The sequence below is a fragment of the Emydura macquarii genome, unplaced genomic scaffold, assembly GCF_026122565.2.
Source record: "Emydura macquarii macquarii isolate MOO-44397 ecotype Brisbane River unplaced genomic scaffold, CSIRO-AGI_Emac_v2 contig_3114, whole genome shotgun sequence".
Taxonomy (NCBI): Eukaryota; Metazoa; Chordata; order Testudines; family Chelidae; genus Emydura; species Emydura macquarii.
Window position 1 is genome coordinate 51,104 of NW_027133251.1, and position 27,725 is coordinate 78,828.

General features: G+C 51.5%; 1 protein-coding gene across 1 annotated transcript; it reads right to left on the reverse strand.

The window, feature by feature from the left end:
• Nucleotides 1-2,448: 2,448 nt before the first annotated feature.
• CD72 (CD72 molecule) lies at nucleotides 2,449-27,725 on the reverse strand. The gene is made up of 6 exons (XM_067530878.1): nucleotides 27,641-27,725; nucleotides 27,441-27,539; nucleotides 14,614-14,703; nucleotides 13,129-13,485; nucleotides 11,374-11,522; nucleotides 2,449-2,550 (listed from the first exon to the last, which is right to left on the reverse strand). Exons 1-6 carry the CDS (start codon nucleotides 27,723-27,725, stop codon nucleotides 2,449-2,451), a joined length of 882 nt encoding a protein of 293 aa, XP_067386979.1.

A 27,725-nucleotide genomic window follows, 5' to 3' on the forward strand; every position in this document is an offset into this window, starting at 1 on the left:
GATTAGGGAAAGTGTGGGCCCCTTACAGAATGGGGGAGGCAACCTAGTGACAGAGGATGTGGAGAAGCTGAGGTACTCAATGCCTTTTTTGCCTCTGTCTTCACAGACAAGGTCAACTCCCAGACTACTGCACTGGGCAGCACAGAATGGGGAGGAGGTGAACATCCCACAGTGCTGAAGGAACAGGTTCAGGACTATTTAGAAAGATTGGACATACACAAGTCCCTGGGGCTGGATGCAATGCACCCGAGGGTGCTGAGGGAGTTGGCTGATGTGATTGCAGAGCCATTGGCCATTATCTTTGAAAGCTCGTGGCAACTGGGGGAGGTCCAAGACGATTGGAAAAGGCAAATCTAGTGCCCATCTTCAAGAAAGGGAAGAAAGAGGATCCAGGGAACTACAGACCGGTCAGCCTCACCTCAATCCCTGGAAAAATCATGGAGCAGGTCCTCAAGGAATCCATTTTAAGGCACTTGGAAGAGAGGAAGGTGATCAGGAACAGTCAACACGGATTCACCGAGGGTAAGCCGTGCCTGACCAACCTGATTGCTTTCTATGAAGAGTGACTGGCTCTGTGGATGTGGGGAAAGCGGTGGACGTGATATACCTTGACTTTAGCAAAGCTTTTGATACAGTCTCTCACCGTATTCTTATCAGCAAGTTAAAGAAGTATGGGTAGGATGAATGGACTATAAAATGGATAAAGAACTGGCTAGATCATCGGGCTCAATTGTAGTGATCAATGGCTCCATGGTTAGCTGGCAGCCGATAACAATTGGAGTGCCCCAGGGATTGGTCCTGGGGCCAGTTTTGTTTAACATCTTCATTAGTGATCTGGAGGATGGGGTAGGTTGCACCATCAGCAAGTTTGCAGATGACACTAAGCTAGGGGGAGTGGTAGATACCCTGGAAGGTAGGGATAGGATACAGAAGAATCTAAACAAACTGGAGGATTGTGCCAACCGAAATCTGATGAGGTTCAACAAGGACAAGTGCAGAGTCCTGCACTTAGGATGGAAGAATCCCATGCACAGCTACAGACTGGGGACCGACGGGCTAGGCAGCAGTTCTGCAGAAAAGGACCTGGGGGTAACAGTGGATAAGAAGCTGGATAGGAGTCAGCAGTGTGCCCTGGTTGTCAAGAAGGCTAATAGCATATTGGGCTGCATTAGTAGGAGCATTGCCAGCAGATCGAGGGAAGTGATTATTCCCCTCTATTCGGCATTGGTGAGGCTGCATTTGGAGTATTGTGTCCAGTTTTGGGCCCTCCACTACAAAAAGGATGTGGACAAGTTGGAGAGAGTCCAGCAGAGGACAACGAAAAAGATGAGGGGGCTGGAGCACAAGACTTATGAGGAGAGGCTGTGGGAACTAGACTTGTTTAGTCTGCAGAAGAGAAGAATGAGGGGGGATTTGATAGCAGCCTTTAACTACCTGAAAGGGGGTTCCAGGGAGGATGGGGCTAGGCTGTTCTCAGTGGTGGCAGATGACAGAACAAGGAGCAATGTTCTCAAGTTGCAGTTGGGGAGGTCTAGGTTGGATATTAGGAAAAAGTTATTCACTAGGAGGGTGGTGAAGCACTGGAATGGGTTACCTAGGGAGGTGGTGGAATCTCCATCCTTAGAGGTTTTTAATGGCCAGTTTGACAAAGCCCTGGCTGGGATGGTTTAGTTGGGGTTGGTTCTGCTGTGAGTAGGGGGTTGGACTAGATGATCACCTGAGGTCCCTTCCAACCCTCACCTTCTCTGATTGTATGATTCTGTGAAAATGTAGCTGCTAACAATTAGCAGGGCTGTTTCTAGCAGGGTCTCCCAAGGATCGGTTCTTGGTCCAACACTTCTAGATTGTTGATAACACTGATCTTTTCTCCCCCAACTCTTTTACCCACTTGATCCTGCCTAAAGTGGTTGTAACCAGTGGTTTTAACATTCCAGTCCCTGTGGCTCATCCACCAGGCTTCAGTGCTGACAATTACACCTAATTTCCTCTCACCAATGAGAATTTCCAGTACCGCTAGCTTGTGCCAGCACTGGATCAGAGACAATCAAGAAATGTTTTCTCTTCACGTTCCTTGCCCCACCTCCCCGACAACTGGATTTGTGTTTTATGTTCATTTGTTCTGTGTTTTGCCCCTTGGCCTGCCAGTAAGCCACCTAACTTACTCTTTGGCACTACTGATCAATAATTTAGTCAGGGGACTTGAAACGGCTTGTAACTCATTTTTTCGCCGCTTTCAAGTAGACGGTGTTGCTTTAAATAGCCCCCTCTGGGAAAGGGGTCTGCATACGAACCGCAGGCCGGTTGGTTCCATTCCAGGGAAGCCACTTCTAACCCTTCCAGGGCACTTTAGTTAGCAAGTTTAACTACAGTTACTGAAATGCACGTTTCTTTTGGATGGTGCCAGTGGTTAGCAAACGGAGCATCTCTCTTAAGAAATAAATATTATACTTACTTATCAGAGGGTGACTTTTCAACCCATTTCCAGTCCCCCTCACTCCAGGTTTTCCAGAGTCCAATCCAATACTGCCCATCAGTATTTTTCAGAAAATCCTAGGAAGAAAAGTGTTAAATAACGACATCCTTGTCAAGTGACTTTGCTGAAGAAGCAGAGTGCGCACATGCATGTGCGGGTGGAGACTGGGCACTGAACTGCAGGGAAAGGCTCAGCTGGTGGAGATAAGGATGTTTCCATGAAATCAAAATCATGCTCACAGTGCTCCAGTAGTTGGGTTACCCAGCTAGCCATGTGTGGAGCGACTAACAGCATCCTCCCAGCAGCACACCCTGCCATTGGTTAGCCATCCTACTGGATCCCACTCACCCCAGCCCACCAGAAATGAGAGGCCCTAGGTACTTTCCCTGCTAGGATCTGTTGGGATAACTGGGGCTATGAGTTTCCCCTAAGTGTGAGCTCAGCTGTGGAAAGTGTGATGGTTCCTTGGATGTCACAATAACCTAGAACAACAAATGTGACGGGAAAAGGTGCAAAAAGGAGACAGATGGAATCCATCCAAGCAAAAAGCTCCCCTGGGATAACTCAAGGTCTGTGCTAAGGCCTTCCCCGGTAAACAAGAGCCGTGTGGGACCGAAGTCAGGAGCTGAAATTGGTGGGTTGGAAATGAGGCCTGCTTGGTGAACAAAAGAAGGAGGGAGGGGCTATTCCACCCCCTGCTCCCTTTGGGATCCTAAAGAAAGAGACTTTGGGAGAAAAATTGTCTCCTGGAGCCAGCTTCACCATCCTGGCTGCCTCCCACCCCATCTCCTGGGACCTTTGTCCTGACCCTGAGAGAGGTCCTGTCCTGACCAGACTGGACCAGAGAGAGGGACCCAGATAACACCGGCTCCGGCTGAATCCTGAACACCACTTGGAATGTGGGACTTCATCTCCCCATCTGCCTTGCGTGTCCTTTTCGTCCCCCACCCTTATTTCTTCTCTTCCTTACCTTCTCCCTTTACCATCTGTCTAATAAGAGGCAGCCGGCCAAGATGGTACATTTTGCAACACAGCTGTGAGCCTATTTCCAGAGAGGCAGCTGAATGCAATGCCTCAACAACGCGATGCTGGTACAAGTCTGTCAGGTCTGGGAGTGGCTGATCAGACCGTGCCGCATTTTCTCTAGTTGCTGTTCCTTTCTCTCCCCTTTCGTGGGCGGTTTTGTCTTGTTTTGCCTTCTGGGACGTGGGCTCGGACTTTAACAACAGCAATAATGACAGCTCCAGCCCAGCTCAGCTAACACCAAACTGACAGTCATTACCATCTTTGATACAAGCTAAGAGACTGTCAAAAGCAGGGAGGTTCTTTTTAAAAACTCTCTCCAGCTAAAGGGAAAGGGAACAAGGGACATTGTTCAAATAAAAGCCTTACTTAATATCTTACATTTCGAATGCTTTAACTGCTTTATCTTTACTAGAAGGTTAAGAGGATGTGTAATGGTGTGTTTGCCCCAGGATTAAGCAGGCTGATGTCTCTTAAACCCTGAACCTTGCTTAAAACTGTTTACTGTTGGACAGTGACAGGGTCATGTTAACTCCTTGAACTCTTTGGGCTCCTATATTCCCTCTACATTCATACCACAGGCCTGCTGGGCCAGGAACAGCCCAGGGCTCCATGACTACAGCAGAGGAGTTTGCTGCTGCACAATTGGGGAGAAGTGCATTTATCCTGCCTGGCCCTAGCTGCCCCACTCACAGCGTACATGCCCATTGCATGAAGAGGGGCTGCTTCTCCCCAAGTTCCTGAGCCCTTTCTCCCTGATCTTCAGTCCAGGTGCACCATCAGCCATGGCCTGTGCCAGGTCCCACGAGTCTCAGACCTCTCCTGTTCTCCCTCCACTCACCCCTCGTGCTGGGTGACCTCATGTCCATACCAGTGAGTGACACAGATTTGCCTCTCTGCTCCTGCAGTCTCCTCCCTCCAATCCCGCATCTCAGCCAGTCTCAGTGACATCTCCTCCTGGATGTCTCACCAGCAGCTTAAACTCACCCAGAACTGAACTCCTGATCGTCCCATGGACAAACGCATGGGGAAAGCAATAATTGGTGTTCAGAGCAGGGTTTGAAAAATGGGCAGGGGCCACACCTTGAATAAGGATGAAAGAAACAGCCCCAGAGCAGGTCTATCCTGTGCCCTGAATGAAGTAGGGGTCCTGGGGGAATGGCCATGTAATTAAAATGCTGAATGATAATACATAAACATCAGGAGGCGAATTAAGGTAGCACCTTTTCACTTTGCACCCAAAGCTGGACACAGTACGAGTAAAGGAGAGCTTTAAACTAGTTCTTACGGGAGATGGTGACAAAAATCCAGTCAATGCGCATCTAGGGTCAAGTAATGAAGCCAAGTAACAGGGGCTAATTTCTTTAGAGGGGACTAGAATCCACAACTGCATAAAAGAGGCAAGAAGAAAAGCAACAGGGCAGTCTGAAAAATATCTTCGATCTCCTTGCATTGTCCTTCAATGCAAGGAGAATGGGGAACAAGCAAGAGGAATTGGAAGTCTTGGTATATGAAGAAAATTCTGACTTAATTGGCATCACAGAGACTTGGCGGGACTGCTCCCGTGATTGAAGTATCAGCACTGAGGGATATAGCTTGTTCCGAAAGGATGGATATGGGGAAAAAAGGAGGAGATGTTGTGCGGTACGTCAAGAATGTATACACTTGCTCCCAGGTCCAAGGGGAAGTGAGCAACAGACCTACTGAGAGTCTCTAGGTGAGGATAACAAGGGAAAAGAACAGCAGCGATGTTATGGTGGAGGTCTATTACAGACAACCAACTCAGGAAGAGGAAGTGGATGAGTAATTAGCTAACACACATGAGCTGGTATTAATGAGGGATTTAACTTCCCCAATATCTGTTGGAAGACTATTACAGCAAACCATAATATGTCCTGCAAGTTCTTAGCATGTGCAGGGAATGGCTTTCTGATTCTGAAAGTTGAGACAATTAAGGGGCGTCCATTTTGGATCTGGTTTGGACCAACAGGAATGAATTAGGTGCAAATGTGAAGGTGGTTGGGAACTTGGGAGGATGTGGTCATGATCTGATAGAATTCAAGATCCTATGGAAAGGAGGAGTGAGAACAGCAAAGCAAGGCCACTGGATTTCAGAAAGGCAGATTTCAACCGACTCAGAGAAATAGTAGTTAAGGTCCCAGGGAAAGACCAATTAGGAAGAAAAGGAGTTGAAAGGGGCTGGCAGCCCCTGAAAGATGTAATTCTTGAAGCTCAACATCCAGCTATTCCAGGGCAGGGGAAAGATAAGAACCACAGGAGGCCAGTGTGGCTGCACAAGGAGTTTTTTTTGCCATCTAAAACCGAATACAGGAAATGGGAGGAGAGCAGGTCACCAAGGAAGTATACGTGGAAATAGTGTGAGCGTGTAGACACAACATCAGGAAAGCCAAGGCAAGGAATGCGTTACAGCTGGCAAGAAATGTTAGCGACAACCAGACGGGTTCTTCAAATGTGTCAGACAAAAAAGGAAGACTGAGGACGGTGTGCGTCCGCTGCTCAGTGGCGAAGGGGAGCTGGTAGCGGAAGATGATGGGAAGGCAGAGCTGCTCAGTGCCTGCTTTGCTTCAGTCGTCTGAGAAAAAATAACATGTGACCAGACAACTAGCGATGTTACCATAGACAATGAAGGGGAAGGGAGGCAGATCGGGAAAAGTAAAGAACATGTCAGATCTTCTGACCAATCTGAATGAATTCAAGTCACTGGGGCCGAATGCTGTTCACCCCAGGGTGCTGAAGGGATAGAATTCATAGAAGATGAGGGTTGGATGAGCCCTCAGGAGGTATCTAGTCCAACCCCCTGCTCAAAGCAGGGCCAACCCCAACTAAACTTTCCCAGCCAGGGCTTTGTCAAACTGCAACTTAAAAACCTCTAAGGATGGAGATTCCACCACCTCCCTAGGTAACCCATACCAGTGCTTCACCACCCGCCTAGGGAAAAAGTTTTTCCTAATATCCAACCTACACCTTCCCCACTGCAACTTGAAACCATTGTCATTGTAGTTCTGTCATCTGCCACCACTGAGAACAGCCTAGCCCCATCCTCCCTGGAACCCCCTTTCAGGTAGTTAAAGGCTGCTATCAAATCCCTCCTCATTCTTCTCTTCTGCAGACTAAACCAGCCTAGTTCCCTCAGCCTCTCCTCATAAGTCCTGTGCTCCAGCCCCCTCATCATTTTTGTTCCCCTCCGCTGGACTCTCTCCAACTTGTCCACATCCTTTTTGTAGTGGGGGGCCCAAAACTGGACACAATACTCCAAATGTGGCCTCACCAATGCCGAATAGAGGGGAATAGTCACTTCCTGTGATCTGCTGGCAATGCTCCTGCTAATGCAGCCCAATATGCTATTAGCCTTCTTGGAAACCAGGGCACACTGCTGACTCATATCCAGCTTTTTATCCACTGTTACCCCCAGGTCCTTTTCTGCAGAACTGCTACCTAGCTCGTTGGTCCCCAGTCTGTAGCTGTGCATGGGATTCTTCTGTCCTAAGTGCAGGACTCTGCACTTGTCCTTGTTTAACCTCATCAGATTTCTTTTGGCCCAATCCTCCAATGTCTAGGTCACTCTGTATCCTATCCCTGCCCTCCAGGGTATCTACCACTCCCCCCAGCTTAGTGACATCTGCAGACTTGCTGAGGGTGCAATCCACCCCATCCTCCAGATCATTAATGAAGATATTGAACAAAACCAGACCCAGGACTGACCTTTGGGGCACTCTGCTAGTTACTGGCTGCCAACTAGACAACAAGCCATTGATCACTACCCATTGAGCCTGATGATCTACCTAGTTCTCTATCCATTTTATAGTCCATTCATCCAACTCAGATTTCTTTAACCTGTTGATAAGAATACTGTAAGAGACCATATCAAAAGCTTTGCTAAAGTCAAGGTATATCATGTCCACCGCATCCACAACATCCACAGAGCCAGTCACCTCATCATAGAAGGAGATCAGGTTGGTCAGGCATGACTTGCCCTTGGTGGATCCATGTTCCTGATCACCTTCCTCTCCTGCAAGTGCCACAAAATGGATTCCTTGAGAACCTCACCAGCAACCATACACCATACAAGAAGAACACTAACCCAGGAACCTATCCCTGCAACAAACCCGCTGCCAGCTCTGCCCACACATCGACTCTAGTGACACCATCACAGGTCCTAACCACATCAGCCTCAGCATCAGGAGCTCATTCACCTGGACATCTACTAATGTAACATATGCCAGCACATGCCAGCAATGCCCCTCTGCCATGTACATTGGCCAAACCGGACTGTCACTACTCAAAACAATAAATGGACACAAATCAGACATAAAAAATGGTAACATCCATACACCAGTCGCAGAGCACTTCTGTCTCCCAGCACAGTCTGTAGCTGACTTGAAAGTTGCCATACTTCTACAAAAAAACTTCAAAAACAGACTTCAGCAAGAAACTGCAGAGCTGGAACTCATCTGCAAACTTGACACAATCAAACTGGGTCTGAATAGGACTTGGAATGGTTCTCTCATTACAAGAAGTAATTGTCACTGTTCACACATTCTCACCTTCTAATCAACGGTTGTGACTAGGCCTCATCTACTCAAACTGAATTGACTTTGTTAGCACTTGCCTCCCCATTGTTATGTTTCTCACCCTTGGATGTATATATACACCTCCAATCCTTGGCTTCCACTTCATGCATCTGACGAAGTGGGTTGCAGCCCACGAAAGCTTATGCCCGCAGGAATTTGTTAGTTTTTAAAGTGCTACAGAACTCTCGTTGTTTTCGCTGTATACACACTAACATGGCTACCCCTTTGGATCTTCTGAGGACCTGCTTCATGATTTTTCCAGGGACTGAGGTGAGGCTGACTGATCTGTGGTTCCCGGGTTCCTCCTTCTTCCCTTTTTTGAAGATGGGCACTAGATTTGCCTTTTTCCAATCGTCCGGGACCTCCCCCAGTCACCACAAGTTTTCAAAGATAATGACCAATGGCTCTGCAGTCACATCAGCCAACTCCCTCAGCACCCTTGGGTGCATTGCATCTGGCCCCATGAACTTTGTGCATATCCAGCCTTTCTAAATAGTCCTGAACCTGTTCTTTCACCACTGAGGGCTGCTCACCTCCTCCCCATTCTGTGCTGCCCAGTGCAGTCGTCTGGGAGCTGACCTTGTCTGTGAAGACAGAGGCAAAAAAAAAAAAGCATTGAGTACCTGACCTTTTTCCACATTAGCTGACGAAAGCTCGGAACCGCTGGCACTAATATTTGCAAACCCCCGGATGACAGGAGAGGTCCCAGAAGACTGGAGAAGGGCTAAGGTAGTGTCCAACTTGAAAAAGGGGAAAAAGGAGGAGCTGGGGAACTACAGACCAGTCAGCCTGACTCCGATACCTGGGATGCTACTGGAGCAACGTATAAAACATTCAGTTTGTGAATACCTGGCGGACGAAGAGGTGATCACTAGCAGCCGGTGTGGATTTACCAAGAACAAATCATGCCAAACCAGCTTGATTGCCTTCTTTGACAGGGTAACTGGTTTGGTGGATGGGGGAATGCGGTGGACATAACACACCCGGCCTTCAGCCAGGCTTCTGACACAGCCCCACAGGACATTCTGAGAAGTAAGCTGGAGACATGTGGGCTCGACAGAACTACCTCTGAGTGGATACATAATTGGTTACACAACCACAAACAAAGAGTAACTAGTGATGGAATGGGGTCAGATTGGAGGGAGGTCTCAAGGGGTTCCACAGGGATCTGTTCTGGGTCCGGTGTTATTTAACATCTTTATTAATGACCTGGATGGAGGAATACACAGCACGCTGCTCACACTTGCAGACGGCACAAAGCTGGGAGGTGGGGGTGGGGGGTTTCCAACTCTTTGGAGGATAGAGCTAAAATTCAGAGGGATCTTGATAAATTGGAGAACTGGGCTATAGACACAAAATGAAATTCAGCAAAGACAAATGTAAGGTGCTGCACTTATGGAAGAGAAACCAAATGCACAAATGCAGAATGGGGGATAACTGGCCTGGCAGCAGCACTGCTGAGGAGGATCTGGGAGTGGGGGTGGATCACAGCCGCACCATGAGCCAGAAATGTGATGCTGCAAAAACAGTAAATGCGATGTTGGGTTGTGTTAACAGAGGCATGGCAGCAAGCCAGGAAGGTGATAGCACCGCTCGACTCAGCGCTGGTTAGGCCTCAGCTGCAGTGCTGTGTCCAGTGTTGGTCACCAACATACAGAAAGGACGTAGAGAAACTGGAAAGGATCCAGAGGTGAGTGACAAAGACGCTCAAGCGGATAGAATGGAAGCCATGTGAGCAAAGGCTGAAGGCAGCGGGTACATTTAGTTGGGAAAAGAGGAGATTACGTGAGGACATGATAGCTGTCTTCTAATACTTGAAAGGCTGCCATAAAAAAGATGGAGAAAGGTTGTTCTCTCTTGCCACAGAGGGCAGGACAAGAGGCCATGGCTTCAAACTACAGCACAGCAGATTGAGCTTAAATCTCAGGAAAAACTTTCTAGCTGTAAGAACAGCAGGACAATGGCACAGACGCCTCAGGAGGTCATGGAAGCTCCTTCACTGGAGGTGTCAAAAGGAGGCTGTTTAGCCCCCTGTACTGGATGGGTTAGACACAACAAACCCTGCACCATGGCAGGGGTTAGACCAGCTGACCCCGGTGGTCCCGTCTAGCCCCACGGTTCTAGGATTCTACTCCAGCTGAGGCCTAAGCAGAGCAGAACAACTCCCTCCCCCGTGTCTTACACACAACTCTCCTGCTAACACACAACACCCCAGAATGATGTTTGCTTTTATTACAACAGCATCATATTGTTGGCTCATATTCCACTTTTGTTCCACTCCCACCCCAAGATCCTCTTCAGCAGCACTGCTGCCCAGCCAGCCAGTCCCCAGTTTGTAGTTTTTCCTTCCCAAGTGAAGTACTTTGCACTTGTCTTTACTGAATTTCATCTTGTTGAATTCAGACCAACTCCAATTTGTCAAGGTCATTTTGAATTCTAATCCTGTCCTCCAAGTGCTTGCAACCCCTCCCAGCTTGGTGTCACCCGCGACGTTGATAAGCATATTCTCTACCCCATTAGCCACGTCCTTACTGAAAATAGTGCCAAACTTACGCCAGACCCCTGCAGGACCCCACTAGATATCTCTTCTCAGTCTGGCAGCAAACCTTTGACAACTACTCTCAGAACCATTTCAGCCAGTTGTGCACCCACCGTATAGTGAGTTCGTCTAGACCGTACTGCCGTACGTTGAGTATGAGAATGGCAGGTGGGACGGTGTTGAAACGCTCCCTGCAGGGGAGGATGGAACTCCTGCCGGGACCAGGGGCTGTGCTAGTGCATCTTCTGGCAAGACCGGGGCTTTAGCCTGGAAGCTATTTGGAGCAGGGGCCGGGTTGTTCTGTGCTTGCTGTGAAGCAACGGGTGCACTGTGGACGCTCTAAAGCAAGGTAATAAATACTAATCCAGGGTTCCATGGATGGTGAGAGAGGAAACGGCATGAATGGGCTCAGTGGCAGGTCCTCAAGGGCAGCCGGGGCAGTACATTATTCCTTTCCTAATTTTACCTCATTCCTCTCGTTTTACCCCCTTTATCACTCTCTAAATGGTTCCTCTCCTGCTTTGGGCTCTATAAATATTTGCAGCCTGTCCCTAGCCCCTGCAGTTGTCACTGAGCCCAGCTAGACCAATTCAACTCTTTTAGCCTCCCCCATCAATCAATCCCACCAGCCCCCGGACCATTGCCATTGCTCTGCTCTGCTATTTGCCAACACCCTCCCGGCATGGAGATGCCCCTCTTTATGCAGTATTCCGGCTGTGGTCACACCGGCCACGGATGTACTGTACCGGCATTGTCCATAGGTTCCAGGGTTTGATGATAAGAAGCTGAGCAGATTTCTTTTCACAGTCTACTTTGCTTTCAGACCAACTCTTCTTCTCCCTGGAGACAAACAGGCACTTGCCTCTGTACAACAGCCACAGCTCCGGGCAGCAGTCTGCAGGGAAGATGGGGCGGAGTTCAGACGCTCCCTGGCCCTGAGTGCAGTTAATGGGCTCATGCCCTGGGCTGTACAAAAAAGACCTGGTCCTCCCCTGGGGCTCTCACTCACCCAGACTCTGGGCTGCCCTGGGCTGCTGCGAGCTGGAGGTGGGGGTTGGGGGGTTCTCGAGGGGTTGGGACGGGCTGGAAGCTGAGGCCAGAGTTCAGATTCAAGTATAACTGTCTGTGGGGTTCAGGGGAGCTCCCAGGCTGCCCGGCACATCCTGCAGCCCCCGATTTTCCCTTCCAGAGCTGCGACCATCAGCCCCAGCAGACTTTCACCATCCCCTGCCCCCAGGGTTCAGCCGCTGGGAGGACGTGGACACTGCTCCGTTACATCTCTGGTGGGAGGGAGTGGGCTGGCTGGGCAGTGATGCACAGACAGACTGAGCCATTGCAGGGATCAGACTGTTTCCCTCATTCTCACAGAGCTCCTTGTTCAGTGTGAGCAGTCAGCAACTCTCTGCCCTTCTCCCCTGGCAGCCGCCTCCCCCATTGCTCTGCTCTGCCCGTTTGGGAGGCCCCAGGCTCTCTGCGCTGGTGCGTCATCCTCAGGCCTGGAACTCTGCCCTGGGCAAGACTGCGGAGCCTCAGATGTTTCCACCACACCAGAGCCCTGGCTGGAAAGTCGCCCAGCTCGCCTGCCAGGGAACCCGGGGCAGGACTGGCAGGGGGCAGTGCCCACCAACAGGGGAGCTGAACTAGCCTTTTAAGGCCTGGGGTAGTTTATTTGCCTGCAGTGGGTGAAGCACCAAGAGTGTGATGGGTACAAAATGTGAGTCAACCTGCCCTGCGTGTGGGCGTCTGCTGCAAAAAAGCCCGATGGCGAACAGGCCACTGTGTTCTGGGCCCCATGGGCTGTTTGTGCACATCACCCAGGTCTGAACACATGGGAGCCTCTGCTAAAGAGAGACCTGGACTGTGGGGCTGCAGGTCGGGTTTGAGGACAACCTGCAGATCGGGGGGGGGGGAGGGGAGCAGGGAGAGGGGGTGCTGTGGGGGAGCTCAGTGGTGGAGAAGCAGCACTGCCACTGTGAATTCAGCGAGTGCAGGTGTTCTCTCTTCTCCAGACTGAGTCTCTGGATCTTGTCTGAGTAATGATCATGTTTATATTTGTATTTATCCAGCCCCTGTCCAACAGCCATCCGAGCTTGGTTCTCCAGGTAATCTGTTAGACCAGCTACATGTGGGCATTGCTTCATGCACCCCTGAAGTGCATCCACCTCTGGGGTGGGATGCAGCAGCTGTTTAACAGTGGGAACAGCAGGGGCACTTAGGGGGGCTGGTTGGAACTGGGCCAGGATGGTGGGGTTCACATCCTGACTCTTATCCCATGGAACTGTCCAGTGGCCCCCACCCGGCGTTTTGTGTCTCGTCTCCAGCAGTGCCAGTCCCCACCCCCAACACGCACACTCCCCCAGCGCTATGCAGGGCCTGGGGTCCAGCACTGGTTGGGGGAAGAGCTGTCCCCCCGAATCACCAGAGCTTCCCCTGGGCTTGGCTGTCCCTGCTGAGGGCTGGGGTGCCACAGTGACTTTCCGCTCACCCCGAGGAGGCAGTACCTGTCTGCTCACAGGGGCGGATTCTGGACAGCGCGAGCTCCGTTTCGTTCAGCTTCACTTTAATTTCTCTCATCTCCTCTGCCAGCCTCGCCAGCTCCTCCTTCGTCTCTGCTAACTTGGCCTCCTGGCGTTGCATTTGCTTCTGGGTGCTATTCCCCTCCAGCTCCATCTGCTCCAGCTCCCGCCTGGCCTGCTCCAGCTCGCTCTGGGCGCGCTCCAGCTCGCTCTGGGCACGCTCCAGCTCGCTGGCTCTCTGCCCGAGGGTCTCCTCCTGGGTGCTGACTTGCTGGGAGAGGTGGCTGCTCTCCGCCTCGTGCGTGCGGGTCGCCTGCTGGAGCTGCTGGGAGAGCTGCCAGTCTGCAGGGACAGACAGTGTGAGCAGGGACAGACAGCGTGAGCTTCGGCCGCATGCAGGACGCACGTGCTCTGGCACACGCAGGCAAACAGGCACGTGCAGGGCTGGGGCTGCCGGCCGGGGAGGGCAGGGCCAGGGGGGCAACTCGAGAACGTGCTGGGCTCATTCGTCCCCCCCAACCGGCTCCCGGGGGGACGGGGACCCTCCCAGCCGTGCAGAGAACAGCCCGACACGCCAGCGCCTGCAGCAGCGGCGACGGAGATGCAGACACGGTGGCCTCGGCTAATCAAAGAGCGGGAGACGAGTGAGCGCTACAGCCGGCGGGAGGGCGGGCGGCCTCCGAGCCCACGGCCAGGGTGCCAGGACCCGGCCAGCGAGGAGCTGGGCAGAGCCTGCTGAGGGCAGCCAGGACCAGCAGCATCTCCTGGCCCTGCCCGGGGAGCCGGCTGCGGGGGGAGAGGCCCTTTGGCAAGCAGAGCGGGGGAGGCTGGGCTAGCGTGGCCAACAGGCCCCGGCAACGGCCCTGGCAACGGCCCCGGCAACAGCCCTAGGAGGGCGGATGTTAGAGGACCCAAGTGACAGGCCCCTTCACCAATGGGCCCCCCCTCCCCAGAGAGGATTCCCCCATGACAGGGACCCTCCATGACAGAGCCCCCCCCATGATAGGGCCCCCATGGCTCACCCCCAAGTGGGTCCTCGATGACACCCCTCTGACAGGGCCCCCCATGCCACCCCCCGAAGTGGGCCCCCCCATGGCTCTCCCGTGACAGAGCCCCCATGACAGGGCCCCCCCGTGTCACCCCCCCTGAGTGGGCCCTTGATGGCTCCCCCGTGACAGGCCCCCCATGGCTCCCCTCCCCCCCCCCGAGTGGCCCCCGTGGCTCCCCCGTGACAGGCCCCCCATGGCTCCCCACCAGGCTCCGCGTTGCTGCTGGGGCGGTTTCCTGACTTCTCCTTTGCTTGGTTCACCCCTCATTGCGCCCCGTGTCCCCCCGAGCTGCCCTCACTCTCCCTGGGGCTCACACCTCACTGCTGCCCCCCACATCGCCACCCCCCCACAGCGCCTCTCCTCCCCCCCGGTCGGGCACATCCCCCCACATGCGAGCGCCCGCAGCTGGGCCCCTACTCACAGCGCGTCCCGAGTCCGATGGAGGTTGCCAGGAGGACGAGGCAGGCGCCCAGCAAGCCGAGGGGCAGGTACCACGCGCTCCACCAGTGCCCTGCGAGGGAACCGGCCGCGTTAACGGGGGGCCCTGCATGTGCCCTGCTCCCCCCCTGGAATGGGCAGCGTGCCTGGGAACCCAGCCCCATGGGCCAGCCCCCCCTCAGACACCCTCTGGAGGGCAGTGGGAGCTGGGGAGATCCCAGCACCGTGGGGCCCGCAGGGACATGACCGGGGTTTTGGCTGCCGGCTCCGGTTCCCCCACAGCCCGTGGCTGGCAGCCTGGTGGGGCGGGCGCCGGAGCCTGCCTGGGGAGTGGGCTGTGCCCCGTGCGCCTCCCACACTGTCACACTTCCCCACTCAGCGCCCGGCCCCACCAGGAACAGGGACACCCCGGCTCCGGGGGGCACGGCCAGCACCCGCGGCTGGAACCGAAAGGGAGCACCCCATAGGCAGGTCTGGGCTGACCCCACCCCGGCACTGAGTCATTGGCACCTGCCCGCGCAGACAGCAGAGCTACGCAAGCCCCAGAAGCCCTCCCAGGCCATCCCCGGGGCTGGGCCAGGTATCGCCCCACACCCGGGGCCAGGCCCAGCCTCCTGTGGACACTGGGGCCGCTGACTAGGGGCTGTGTCAGAGGGGAGAGCCCGGGCCTGGGGCTGCATGGGGGGCTGAGCCCCTGTGAGTGGGCACCGTCCCCTTGTGCAGGCTCTCTCCATGCCCACCCCACCCAGCCGCTGGGTTTCCTCTCTGTGACCAGGCCAGCCTCCTGCCGCGGGCACCTGGCCTGGGCACTCCATGCCGCTGGCTGGCTACCCTGGGCGCTCACAGCTCCAGTCAGAGCCGGGGGAGCGGCAGGGCCCAGCCCCTCCAAGCGTGTCAGCTCCCGCCTAGCACCCCACAAAGGAGGCTCTAGCGATATCTGTGCTGGGCTCCACGCCCCAGGGCTGTAATGCAGGGACTCTGCAGCCAGTGGGGACACAGGAGGTCAGCCCTGCCCTGCCCTGCCTCCCAGCCCACGCCAGGAGACACCCTATGGGCCAACATCCTGGGATCCCTTGGTGGGGATTTCCACAAACTCTCCCGGCCTTGCAGCCCCACAGATCAGCTCCCCTTGTCCTGCACTGCTCCTCCAGCCCTCCGGCAGTGACTGGGGGGCTGTGCAAACTCTTGCTGGGGGCAGAACCCCAATCGGCGATGGCTCCAGCGCTGCAGGTGTGATGGAGAGTGGCCCCCTCCCCAGCGTCCCTGCCCCCCAGAAGTCAGCTGAAGGTGTGTGGGCCATGCTAAGGGAGGCCCCCCAGAGCACATCCGCCTGGGTAAGGTCACCTCTGCAGCAGATGAGCCAGCACAGCGTGGGTCCTAGAGTCCTAGCGTTCACCGCCAGAAGGGGCCATTAGATCAGCTGGTCAGGCCATGGGCTCACACTCCGGCACCGCGGACTGAGCCCCAGAACTGGTCTGACTAACGCAGGCTCCAGACAGGGTCCAGGCTGGCTCTGAAGACACCAAGAGATGGCGAACCACAACGGCCCGTAGCTGTCTGTGCCAAGAATGCAATGCCCTCAGCGTTAAACGTAGGATGGTTTCTAACCGGCATTTGCCTGGCTCCAGCTTCCCGCTCCCGGCTCTTGTCCTGCCTTTCCCTGCTAGGCTGAGGAGCCCTTCAATGCCTGAGATCTGTGTGTTAGACACTGATCACTGTGTATTTTGTGTCTTGCCTAATTGCCTAGGTTGCCATAGCAACAGAGCTTAGCTTGTTGCCATAGCAATAGAGTTAGACTATTAGGGGATAGCTCAGCCAGTCCTGGCTGGTTTTAGTGTTAGTTCAATAAAGACGCTCCCTGTGTTGCATCTCGCTGTGCTCCTGTGCTGATTTCTCTCTCTGAATACAAGCAATTTAAAAGGATTCAACATAACAAAAGTGGCGATGGAGGACGGGATCAACCTGTGCTGCACTGGCAAAAAAGTAAAAGTCAATGTAAGAAAAAAAACCTTTTCGCTGTTTCGGGGGCTGGGCTGTTTACACTGATGGTTCAAACTGAAACTAAAACAGTCTCAGTGATAGTGAATGGAAATCACCAGCAATTGTGTGTGAACGATGCCAACACACATGAAGAAAAGACACTAAAAGACAAGAGAAAGGGAAAAGAGAGAGAAAAAAAAAGAGGGACAGCAATGGCTATAGTTACTGGGCCCCTGGGTCCTTTCGATGAGGCTCCAGAGGACTGGAACTCATATACTGAATGTTTTCAGCTTTTTGTTATTGCAAATAACATTACAGATGCAAACACTTTTTCTTAAGTGTTGTAGGAGCTAAAACCTGTACTTTATTGCACAGCTTAGCGCACCCTGATAAGCCAGAGACAAAATCTTACAGGGACATTGTGAAAATCCTGGAGGTACATTTTTCTCCAAAACCGCTGGTAACTGCAGAGAGATTTAGGATCCACAAAAGGAATCAAAAGGAAGGTGAAACAATTGTGCAATTTGTAGCAGCTCTGAAGAAGCTTGCTGAGCACTGTGAATTTAATTATGTGTTAAATGACACCCTATGTGATAGGCTAGTGTGTGGTCTGCACAATGAAGCAATACATAAGCACCTATTGAGAGAGGCCCAACTCACCTGGCAGAAGGCCATTGAAATTGCAATCTCTATGGAACTGGCCACAAAGGAAACCCAACAACTCAGTGCATCGACCAGAGTGCATAAGGTGTCACAAGAACCTACCCACAAGACAGTGGGGAGCCAGGAATGTTACCGCTGTGGAAAGCCAGGTCACCATGCATCGGAATGCTGGTGTAAAGACCTAGTGTGCTGACAATGTGGCAAAAAGGGCCACATCAAGTGTGCCTGCAAACAAAAGAAAGAAGAGCCAAACAGAACAGACAAAGCAGAGAAAAAGAAGCCTGCTGCCTGGTGGACAAAAAAGAAAAATCTGCACACGGTCGTGCAAACTCAGGATGATCAAAGTGACACCCAGTCAGAAGAAGAAGTGACACTCCATGTCTTGTCCATGGCAGTTGGCTCACATGAATACTGGGTAACCCCGCTGTTGGAAGGTAAACCTGTACGCATGGAACTGGACACCTGCGCAGCAGTTTTGCTGGTCTCAGGCACTGTGTATAAGGAGAAGCTAAAGCATCTCCCACTTAAGCCGACAAAAAATTGTTCTGAAGATGTACTCTGGAGAAGCTGTACCCATGTTGGGCACTACTGATGTTAAGGTGGTGCTCAATGGACAGACTGTGAAATTGCTACTGTTGTGGTGGAAGGCAATTACCCAGCCTTAATGGGAAGATCATGGCTTAGAAAGATCCAGCTGAACTGGGCAGAAGTGCACAGGATGGCTAAAGAAGAAACAGGTCTGACAGCTGTATTAAAGAAACATGCTGCTGTTTTTGAGAGGACCTGGGAAGTATGAAGGGAATCACTGTGAAACTGAACATTAAACCTGACAGCCAACCAAAATGTCTGAAAGCCAGAACTGTGCCATATGACATCAGGCTAAAGGTTGAAGCGGATCTAGAGTGCCTGGTTAAAAATGGAGTCCTAGTACCCACAGCCAATGGGCAGCCCCAGTCATTCCAGGATTGAAGAAAGATGGCTCCATTCAGATTTGTGGGGATTTTATGGTCACTGTTAACCTGGTGTTGTGTGCAGACCAATACCCTCTTCCCTGCATCAATGACCTCATCACTGGCTTGGCTGGCGGCCAAAAGTTCAGCAAGATTGATCTGAGTCAAGCGTATTTACACATTGATGAGAAGTCCCAAGAGCTGTTGACTATCGTGACACATAAAGGGCTGTACCGATACTGCCGCTTGCTCTTCAGAATAATGTCTGCTCCAGCTTTGTTCAAGAGGGCTATGGACCATTCTTGAGTGGCTTGCCAGGAGTCCAGTGCTATCTTGACGACATCCTGGTCACTGGCAAGAATGAGGAGGATCACCTTAAGAACTTGGAGGCTGCTCTACAAAGACTGGAAGAGTATGGCCTACGAGTCCGCAAAGACAAATGTGAATTCTTTCAGCCCTTTGTTGAATATCTGGGACATATCATAGATGCTACTGGCCTTCATAACGCTCCTGCAAAAGTCAAGGCTATTGTGGAAGCTCCACCTCCTCAAAACATAAGCCAAGCTCTTTTTTTAGGGCTATTGAACTATTATGGAAAGTTTATTCCACAGTTAGCAACTCTACTAAAACCACTACATGAACTCGTTGGCCAGAACAAGGTCTGGAAGTGGATTGAGGCTTGTGATGTTGCATTTAACAAGGCTAAACGCGCATTGCTAAATTCAGAGGTTCTGATGCATTTTGATCCGTCCTTACCTATACAGTTGGCCTGCGATGCCTTCCCTTATGGAGTGAGAGCAGTCATGTCACACATTATACTTTCAGGAGAAGAGAGACCCATTGCTTTTGCCTCACACACCTTAAGCAAAGCAAAAACTAACTGCCCAAATTGAACATGAAGCACTGGGAATTGTTTTCGGAATTCGGATATTTCACCAGTACCTGTTTGGATGGAAGTTCACACTTCTCGTCGACCATCGACCTCTAACATCAATTTTTGGAACACGCACAGGCATTCCACCATTGGCTGCTAGTCGTATGCAACAATGGGCATTGTTGCTCTCCGCACACACATATGAGATCAAATATCGGAAATCCATTCTGCACTGCAACACAGATGGTCTCTCAAGGCTGCCTTTACCAGTTAAACATCAAGATATTGTCCAGAAAGAAATCTTCTATTTTGAATAGGTAGAGAATACACCCATCATTGCTACTCAAGTAAAGAAGGCAACTCGTGTTGACCCAGTACTGTCCCAAGTTATGGACCTAGTGATGCATGGAACATCTCTACAGGACTCTCAGGTCTCATCCGACTTCTTCCCTACATGTCCAGGAGGATAGAGTTATCAGTCCATTCTGGTTGCTTGTTGTGGGGGTTGTGCGTCAGTATTGCACCACCACTGAGATCACAGCTGTTAGAACAGCTACATTTAGGTCACTGTGGAATAGTGCACATAAAAGAAATTGCACAAAGTTACTTTTGGTGGCCTGGCCTGGACAGTGCCATTGAAGAGAAGGCAAGAGCTTGTACTTTCATGTCAGAGTGTGAGGAACGCCCCTCAGTGGCACCCCTACACCCATGGGACTGGCCTGAAAACCCGTGGCAACGTATTCATGTTGATTTTGCTGGCCCATCTGAAGGAAGCATGTTGCTGGCTGTTGTAGACGCCCACTCTAAATGGCCAGAAATCTCTGTATGCCACCCACTACTGCTGAAAGTACTATCCAGAAACTGCGTGAAATATTTCGTCGTTTCGGTCTGCCAGAACCACTTGTGAGCGACAACGGACAAAGTTCATCTCTCAGGAGTTTGAAAATTTTATGAAAGCAAATGGGATACATCACATCACTTCAGCACCGTATCATCCATCCACCAATGGATTAGCTGAAAGGTTTGTGCAAACAAGCTTTAAGATCTGCAAGGGGACATTCGTCCATTCAAAAGCATCAGGACACCTTCTTACTATCCTACAGAAACACACCTCATACTAAGCTAGGGGGAGTGGTAGATACGCTGGAGGGCAGGGATAGGATACAGAGTGACCTAGACAAACTGGAGCATTGGGCCAAAAGAAATCTGATGCAGTTCAACAGGGACAAGTGCAGAGTCCTGCACCTAGGACGGAAGAATCCCATGCACAGCTACAGACTGGGGACCGACGAGCTAGGCAGCAGTTCTGCAGAAAAGGACCTGGGGGTAACAGTGGATAAAAAGCTGGATAGGAGTCAGCAGTGTGCCCTGGTTGCCAAGAAGGCTAATGGCATATTGGGCTGCGTTAGTAGGAGCATTGCCAGCAGATCGCAGGAAGTGATTATTCCCCTCTATTCGGCATTGGTGAGGCCGCATTTAGAGTATTGTGTCAAGTTTTGGGCCCCCCACTACAAAAAGGATGTGGACAAGTTAGAGAGAGTCCAGCGGAGGACAACAAAAATGATTAGGGGGCTGGAGCACAAGACTTAAGAGAGGCTGAGGGAACTGGGCTTGTTTAGTCTGCGAAGAGAAGAATGAGGGGGGATTTGATAGCAGCCTTCAACTACCTGAAGGGGGTTCCAGGGAGGATGGGGCTAGGCTGTTCTCAGTGGTGGCAGATGACAGAACAAGGAGCAACAGTCTCAAATTGCAGTGGGGGAGGTCTAGGTTGGACATTAGCAAAAAGTTTTTCACTCAGAGGGTGGTGAAGCACTGGAATGGGTTACCTAGGGAGGTGGTGGAATCTCCATCCTTAGAGGTTTATAAGGTGCTGCTTGACAAAGCCCTGACTGGGATGATTTAGCTGAAGTTAGTGCTGCTGTGAGCAGGGAGTTGGGCTAGATACCTCCTGAGGTCCCTTCCAGCTCTAATATTCTATGATTCTACGACCAAAGCGTTCCCGGCCTTTCTGATGATGGGACAACAGCTGTACACTTGCTTTGATCTGCTGAAATCCGCCAAAGCACGACAAGTTGTGCAATGTCAACAGCAAAACCAAGTAATCAAAGGTGCACACAGAGTGAAAGACCGAATATTTAGTCCTGGCCAGCCTGTCCTAGCTCAGAACTCTGCTTCTGGAGCTAAATGGGTCCCTGCTACAGTCACCGCCCAAACTGGACCTGTTTCCTACACTGTCCGGACTGCAGATGATCTCACCTGGTGGTGGCATGTAGATGAATTGTTGCCAGGTCACACATGTCCCAAGGACACATCTCCAGTTGAACTGCCTGACCTCACCATTACAGCTGAGATATCATCGAGTCAATAGTCACCCGCTCCTGACTCTCCTCCATCCAGCTCTGCGGCAGATACAGCCCCTCCCCTGCCCGAGCAGATACAACATCCTCACCTGTTCGAGCTACGAGTCCTGAGCCCACTGTTAGACCCGCACCAATAACACCTTCCAGTGCAAGAACACCAGAAGTCCGCCGCAATCCCCCTAGAGCGAGAAGGCCTCCTCAACGGCTGGATCTTTAACTAGGGTAAACCCATGTTAGGGGGCAGAATAATCCCCGGGTTTAGCCGGGAAATGAGGCAGTCTGCCCTATTCCATAGTTCAGTGATTGTTCTGATAAATGGGCGTTTTCATTAAGTGGGGAGGCATATGTTGTGTAGTTTGTCTCTTGCCTTATTGCACAGGTTGCCGTAGCAACAGAGCTTAGCTTGTTGCCGTAGCAATAGAGTTAGACTATTAGGGGATAGCTCAGCCAGTCCTGTCTGGTTTTAGTGTTAGTTCAGTAAAGATGCTCCCCGTGTTGCCTTCTCTGTGACCCTGTGCTGGTTTCTCTCTCTGAATACAAGTAATGAAAAAGGATTCAACAGAACAACCACATCCCCCCGCAATCCGCTTTCTGACAAGTAAACCGGCGGAGGGAGCTCTCTTGCTCTCTCTGTGTCTGGTGTTTCTCCAGCCCTCGAATCAGCATTGTGGTTCTTTCCTGCCCCATCTCCAATTTTTCAACATCCTTGATAGCATGCAGCCCCCAGAGCTGGGCTCAGGATCCAGCTGGTCTCACCGACAGCATGCACAGAGGTAAAACCCCCCTGCTCTGACTCCCCTGGTTATTCATCCCAAGGCCACAGTAGCCCTTTGTGCCCCAGTGTCACACTGGGCGCTTGCGTTCAGTTGCTTGTCCACTGCAACCCCTAAATCCTCTTCCGAGTTGCTGCTTCCCCGATACAGGGCCCGCTCTGTACGTCTGGCTGCATTCCTTCTTCCTAATCGGATGATTAATGGGACGGGGACCTAAGCCCAGAGGTAAGTGGGGAAGTAGGATGCCAGGAGGAAGCACAAAGAGGAGGGTGCAACAGGGGAGGCCTCCTGATTCGTACTGAGAAGGCAGGGCAATCGGCTAGTTATCTTAGGTGCCTGTCCACGAACTCAAGAAGCCTGGGAAACATGCAGGAGGAATTGGAAGTCCTGGCACAGTCAAGGAACTACAATGTGATTGGAATAACAGAGACTTGGTGGGGTTAACTCACACAACTGGAGCACTGCCATGGATAGGTATAAACTGTTCAGGAAGGACAGGCAGGGGAGCAAAGGTGGAGAAGTTACACGGTATGTAAGAAAGCACTATGACTGCTCTGAGCTCCAGTATGAAACTGGAGAAAAGCCTGTTGAGAGTCTCTCGGTTAAGTTTAGAGGCTAGAGCAACAAGGGTGATGTCGTGGTGGGTGTCTGTTATAGATCACCAGACCAGGAGGATGAGGTAGATGAGGCTTTCTTCGGACAACTCACGGAAGTTTCCAGTTCACAGGACCTGATTCTCATGGGGGACTTCAATCACCCTGACATCTGCTGGGAGAGCAATACAGCAGAGCACAGACAATCCAGGTAGTTTTTGGAGATTGTTGCAGACAACTTCCTGGTGCAAGTGTTGGAGGAACCTATTAGGGGCCGTGCTTCTCTTGACCTGCTGCTCACAAATGGAAGATTTGGTAGGGGAAGTAGCAGTGGGTGGTAATCTGGACAACAGTGACCATTAGATGGTTGAGTTCAGCATCCTGACAAAAGGAAGAAAGGAGAACAGCAGGATATGGACCCTGGACTTCAGAAAAGCGGACTTTGACTCTCTCAGAGAATTCATGTGCAGGGTCCCCTGGGAGGCTAAGATGAGGGGGAAAGCTGCCCATGAGAGCTGGCTGTATTTTAAAGAAACCTTGTTGAGGGCACAGGAACAAACCATCCCGATGTGTAGAAAGAATAGCAAATATGGCAGGCGTCCAGCTTGGCTAAACAAAGAAATCTTCAGTGAGCTTAAACACAAAAAGGAAGTTTACAAGAAGTGGAAACTTGGACAGTTGACTAGGGAGGGGTATAAAAATACTGCTCAAGCATGCAGGGGTGAAATCAGGAAGGTCAAAGCACAACTGGAGTTGCAGCTAGCAAGGGACGTGAAGGGGAACAAGAAGGGTTTATACAGGTATGTTAGTAACAAGAAGATGGTCAGGAAAAGTGTGGGCCCCTTACAGAATGGGGGAAGCAATCTAGTGACAGAGGATGTGAAAAAAGCTGAGGTGCTCAATGCCTTTTTTGCCTCTGTCTTCACAGACAAGATCAGCTCTCAGACTGCTGCACTGGGCGGCACAGAATGGGAAGGAGGTGAACAGCCCTCAGTGCTAAAGGAACAGGTTCAAGACTATTTAGAAAGATTGAACATACACAAGTCCATGGGGCTGGATGCAATGCACCCGAGGGTGCTGAGGGAGTTGGCTGATGTGATTTCAGAGCCATTGGCTCATATCTTTGAAAGCTCGTGGCAATTGGGGGAAGTCCCTGATGACTGGAAAAAAGCAAATATAGTGCCCATCTTTAAGAAAGGGAGGAAAGAGGAGCCAGGGAACCACAGACCGGTCAGCCTCACCTCAATCCCTGGAAAAATCATGGAGCAGGTCCTCAAGAAATCCATTTTGAGGCACTTGGAAGAGAGGAAGGTGATCAGGAACAGTCAGCATGAATTCACCGAGGGAAAGTCATGCCTGACCAACCTGATTGCCTTCTATGAAGAGGTGACTGGCTCTGTGGATGTCGGGAAAGTGGTGGACGTGATATACCTTGATTTTAGCAAAGCTTTTGATACGGTCTGCCTTCTTATCAGCAAGTTAAGGAAGTATGGGTTGGATGAATGGACGATAAAATGGATAGAGAACTGGCTAGATCATCGGGCTCAATGGGTAGTGATCAATGGCTCCATGTCTAGCTGGCAGCTGGTAATAAGCGAAGTGCCCCAGGGGTCAATGCTGGGGTCAGTTTTGTTCAACATCTTTATTAATGATCTGGAGGATGGGGTGGATTGCACCCTCAGAAAGTTTGCAGATGATACTAAGCTGGGGGGAGTGGTAGAGATGCTGCAAGGGAGGGACAGGACTACGGGCCTAGCCAGAAGTGATTTTTTGGCAGAGCCTCTGATTGAGTCAGGTGGGCCTGGACCAACTGGAACAACAAGTGCTTCCCAAACTTCCGGCTTCTGGGCACGTGACCGAAAACCAGAAGTTTGGGAAGCGACCGGCCAAGAAACTAAGCTGCCCAATGCTCCAGTTGCCAATGTAGCTTAAGCAGAATGTTGGCAGCAGAAGAAACAGATTGGGTGGGCCTGCTTTAAAAGTCCACCTGTAGCTACGCCCTTAGATAGGACAGAAAGAGACCTAGACAAATTGAAGATTGGACCAAAAGAAATCTGATGAGGTTCAACAAAGACAAGTGCTGGAGGAACCTACTAAGGGCTCTTCTCCTCTTGACCTGCTGCTCACAAACAGGAAGAATTGGTAGGGGAAGTAGCAGTGGGTAGTAACCTGGGCAGCAGTGACCATGAGATGGTCGAGTTCAGGATCCTGACAAAAGGAAGAAAGGAGAACAGCAGGATATGGACCCTGGACTTCAGAAAAGCGGACTTTGACTCTCTCAGAGAATTCATGTGCAGGGTCCCCTGGGAGGCTAATATGAGGAGGAAAGGAGCCCAGGAGAGCTGGCTGTATTTTAAAGAGACCTTATTGAGGGCACAGGAACAAACCATCCCGATGTGTAGAAAGAATAACAAATATGGTAGGCGCCCAGCTTGGCTTAACAAAGAAGTCTTTGGTGAACTTAAACACAAAAAAGAAGCTTACAAGAAGTGGAAACTTGGTCAGATGACTAGGGAGGATTATAAAAATACTGCTCGAATGTGCAGGAATGAAACCAGGAAGATCAAACCACAACTGGAGTTGCAGCTAGCAAGGGACGTAAAAGGGAACAAGAAGGGTTTCTACAGGCATGTTAGTAACAAGAAGGTGGTCAGGGAAAGTATGGGCCCCTTACAGAATGGGGGAGGCAACCTAGTGACAGAGGATGTGGAGAAAGCTGAGGAACTCAATGCCTTTTTTGCCTCTGTCTTCACAGACAAGGTCAGCTCCCAGACTACTGCACTGGGCAGCACAGAACGGGGAGGAGGTGAACATCCCACAGTGCTGAAAGAACAGGGTCAGGACTATTTAGAAAGATTGGACATACACAAGTCCATGGGGCCAGATGCAATGCACCCGAGGGTGCTGAGGGAGTTGGCTGATGTGATTGCAGAGCCATTGGCCACTATCTTTGAAAGCTCGTGGCAACTGGGGGAAGTCCCTGATGACTGGAAAAAGGCAAATCTAGTGCCCATCTTCAAGAAAGGGAAGAAAGAGGATCCAGGTAACTACAGACCGGTCAGCCTCACCTCAATCCCTGGAAAAATCATGGAGCAGGTCCTCAAGGAATCCATTTTAAAGCACTTAGAAGAGAGGAAGGTGATCAGGAACAGTCAGCATGGATTCACCAAGGGCAAGTCATGCCTGACCAACCCGACTGCCTTCTATGAAGAGGTGACTGGCTCTGTGGATGTGGGGAAAGTGGTGGACATGATATACTTTGACTTTAGCAAAGCTTTTGATACAGTCTCTCACAGTATTCTTATCAGCAAGTTAAAGAAGTATGGGTTAGATGAATGGACTATAGAATGGATAGAGAACTGGCTAGATCATAGGGCTCAACGAGTAGTGATCAATGGTTCCATGTCTAGCTGGCAGCCGGTCACAAGCGGAGTTCCCCAGGGGTCGGTCCTGGGGCCAGTTTTGTTCAACATCTTCATTAATGATCTGGAGGATGGGGTGGATTGCACCCTCAGCAAATCTGCAGATGTCACTAAGCTAGGGGGAGTGGTAGATATACGGCAGGGCAGGGATAGGATACAGAGTGACCTAGAGAAATTGGAGGATTGGGCCAAAAGAAATCTGATGAAGTTCAACAAGGATAAGTGCAGAGTCCTGCACCTAGGACGGAAGAATCCCATGCACAGCTACAGATTGGGGACCGACGGGCTAGGCAGCAGTTCTGCAGAAAAGGACCTGGGGGTTACAGTGGATAAGAAGCTGGATATGAGTCAGCAGTGTGCCCTGGTTGTCAAGAAGGCTAATGGCATATTGGGCTGCATTAGTAGCAGCATTGCCAGCAGATTGAGGGAAGTGATTATTCCCCTCTATTCGGCATTGGTGAGGCCGCATCTGGAGTATTGTGTCCAGTTTTGGACCCCCCACTACAAAAAGGATGTGGACAAATTGGAGAGAGTCCAGCGGAGGGCAACAAAAATGACTAGGGGGCTGGAGCACAAGATTTATGAGGAGAGGCTGAGGCTTGTTTAGTCTACAGAAGAGAAGAGTGAGGGGGGATTTGATAGCAGCCTTTAACTACCTGAAAGGGGGTTCCAGGGAGGACGGAGCTAGGCTGTTCTCAGTGGTGGCAGATGACAGAACAAGGAGCAACGGTCTCAAGGTGCTGTGGGGCAGGTCTAGGTTGGACATTAGGAAAAAGTTTTTCCCTAGGAGGGTGGTGAAGCACTGGAATGGGTTACATAGGGAGGTGATGGAATCTCCATCCTCAGAGGTTTTTAAGCTGCGGCTTGACAAAGCCTTGGCTGGGATGGTTTAGTTGGGGTTGGTCCTGCTTTGAGCAGGGGGCTGGACTAGATACCTCCTGAGGTCCCTTCCAGCTCTTATCTTCTCTGATTCTGTGATTCTAACCTGAAACTCCTCTGAGTCTGACTTGGCCATTGGTTGTATTCAGACACACTTCGTTTGTCTGGGCCCAGCTTACCAAGCAATCCTGATCGCTCTGTGTGCTGGCTTGGACGCGGGGCAGAGGATCCCTGCCCCTGGGTATCTGTCTGGTTTGTTCCCCCCAGGGCCCTGAGTCAAGTGCCGGAGGGAGGGGGGTAACAGCCACACGCTCACCTGTGCTCTGCTCCACCCCTTCCTGGCATTTCACTTCCACAGTCTGGGTCACCCGGACGTTCTCGTAGGTGAGTTCTGCATCGTCCTCAGCAGCGGGTGCTGCGGGGGGAGGAGGGACAGACAGGAGAGAGCGCGGGTCAGTCTGCAGGCCTGGCTCAGGGCAGGGGGCAGCGCCGCACAGGGGGCACGTCAGCTCTTACCTGCCTCTTGAGACCTGGAGGACGTGCTGTTCCTCAGAGGGGCCTTCACAAACCTCAGGTCGGCATAAGTCACGCTCTGGGCCAT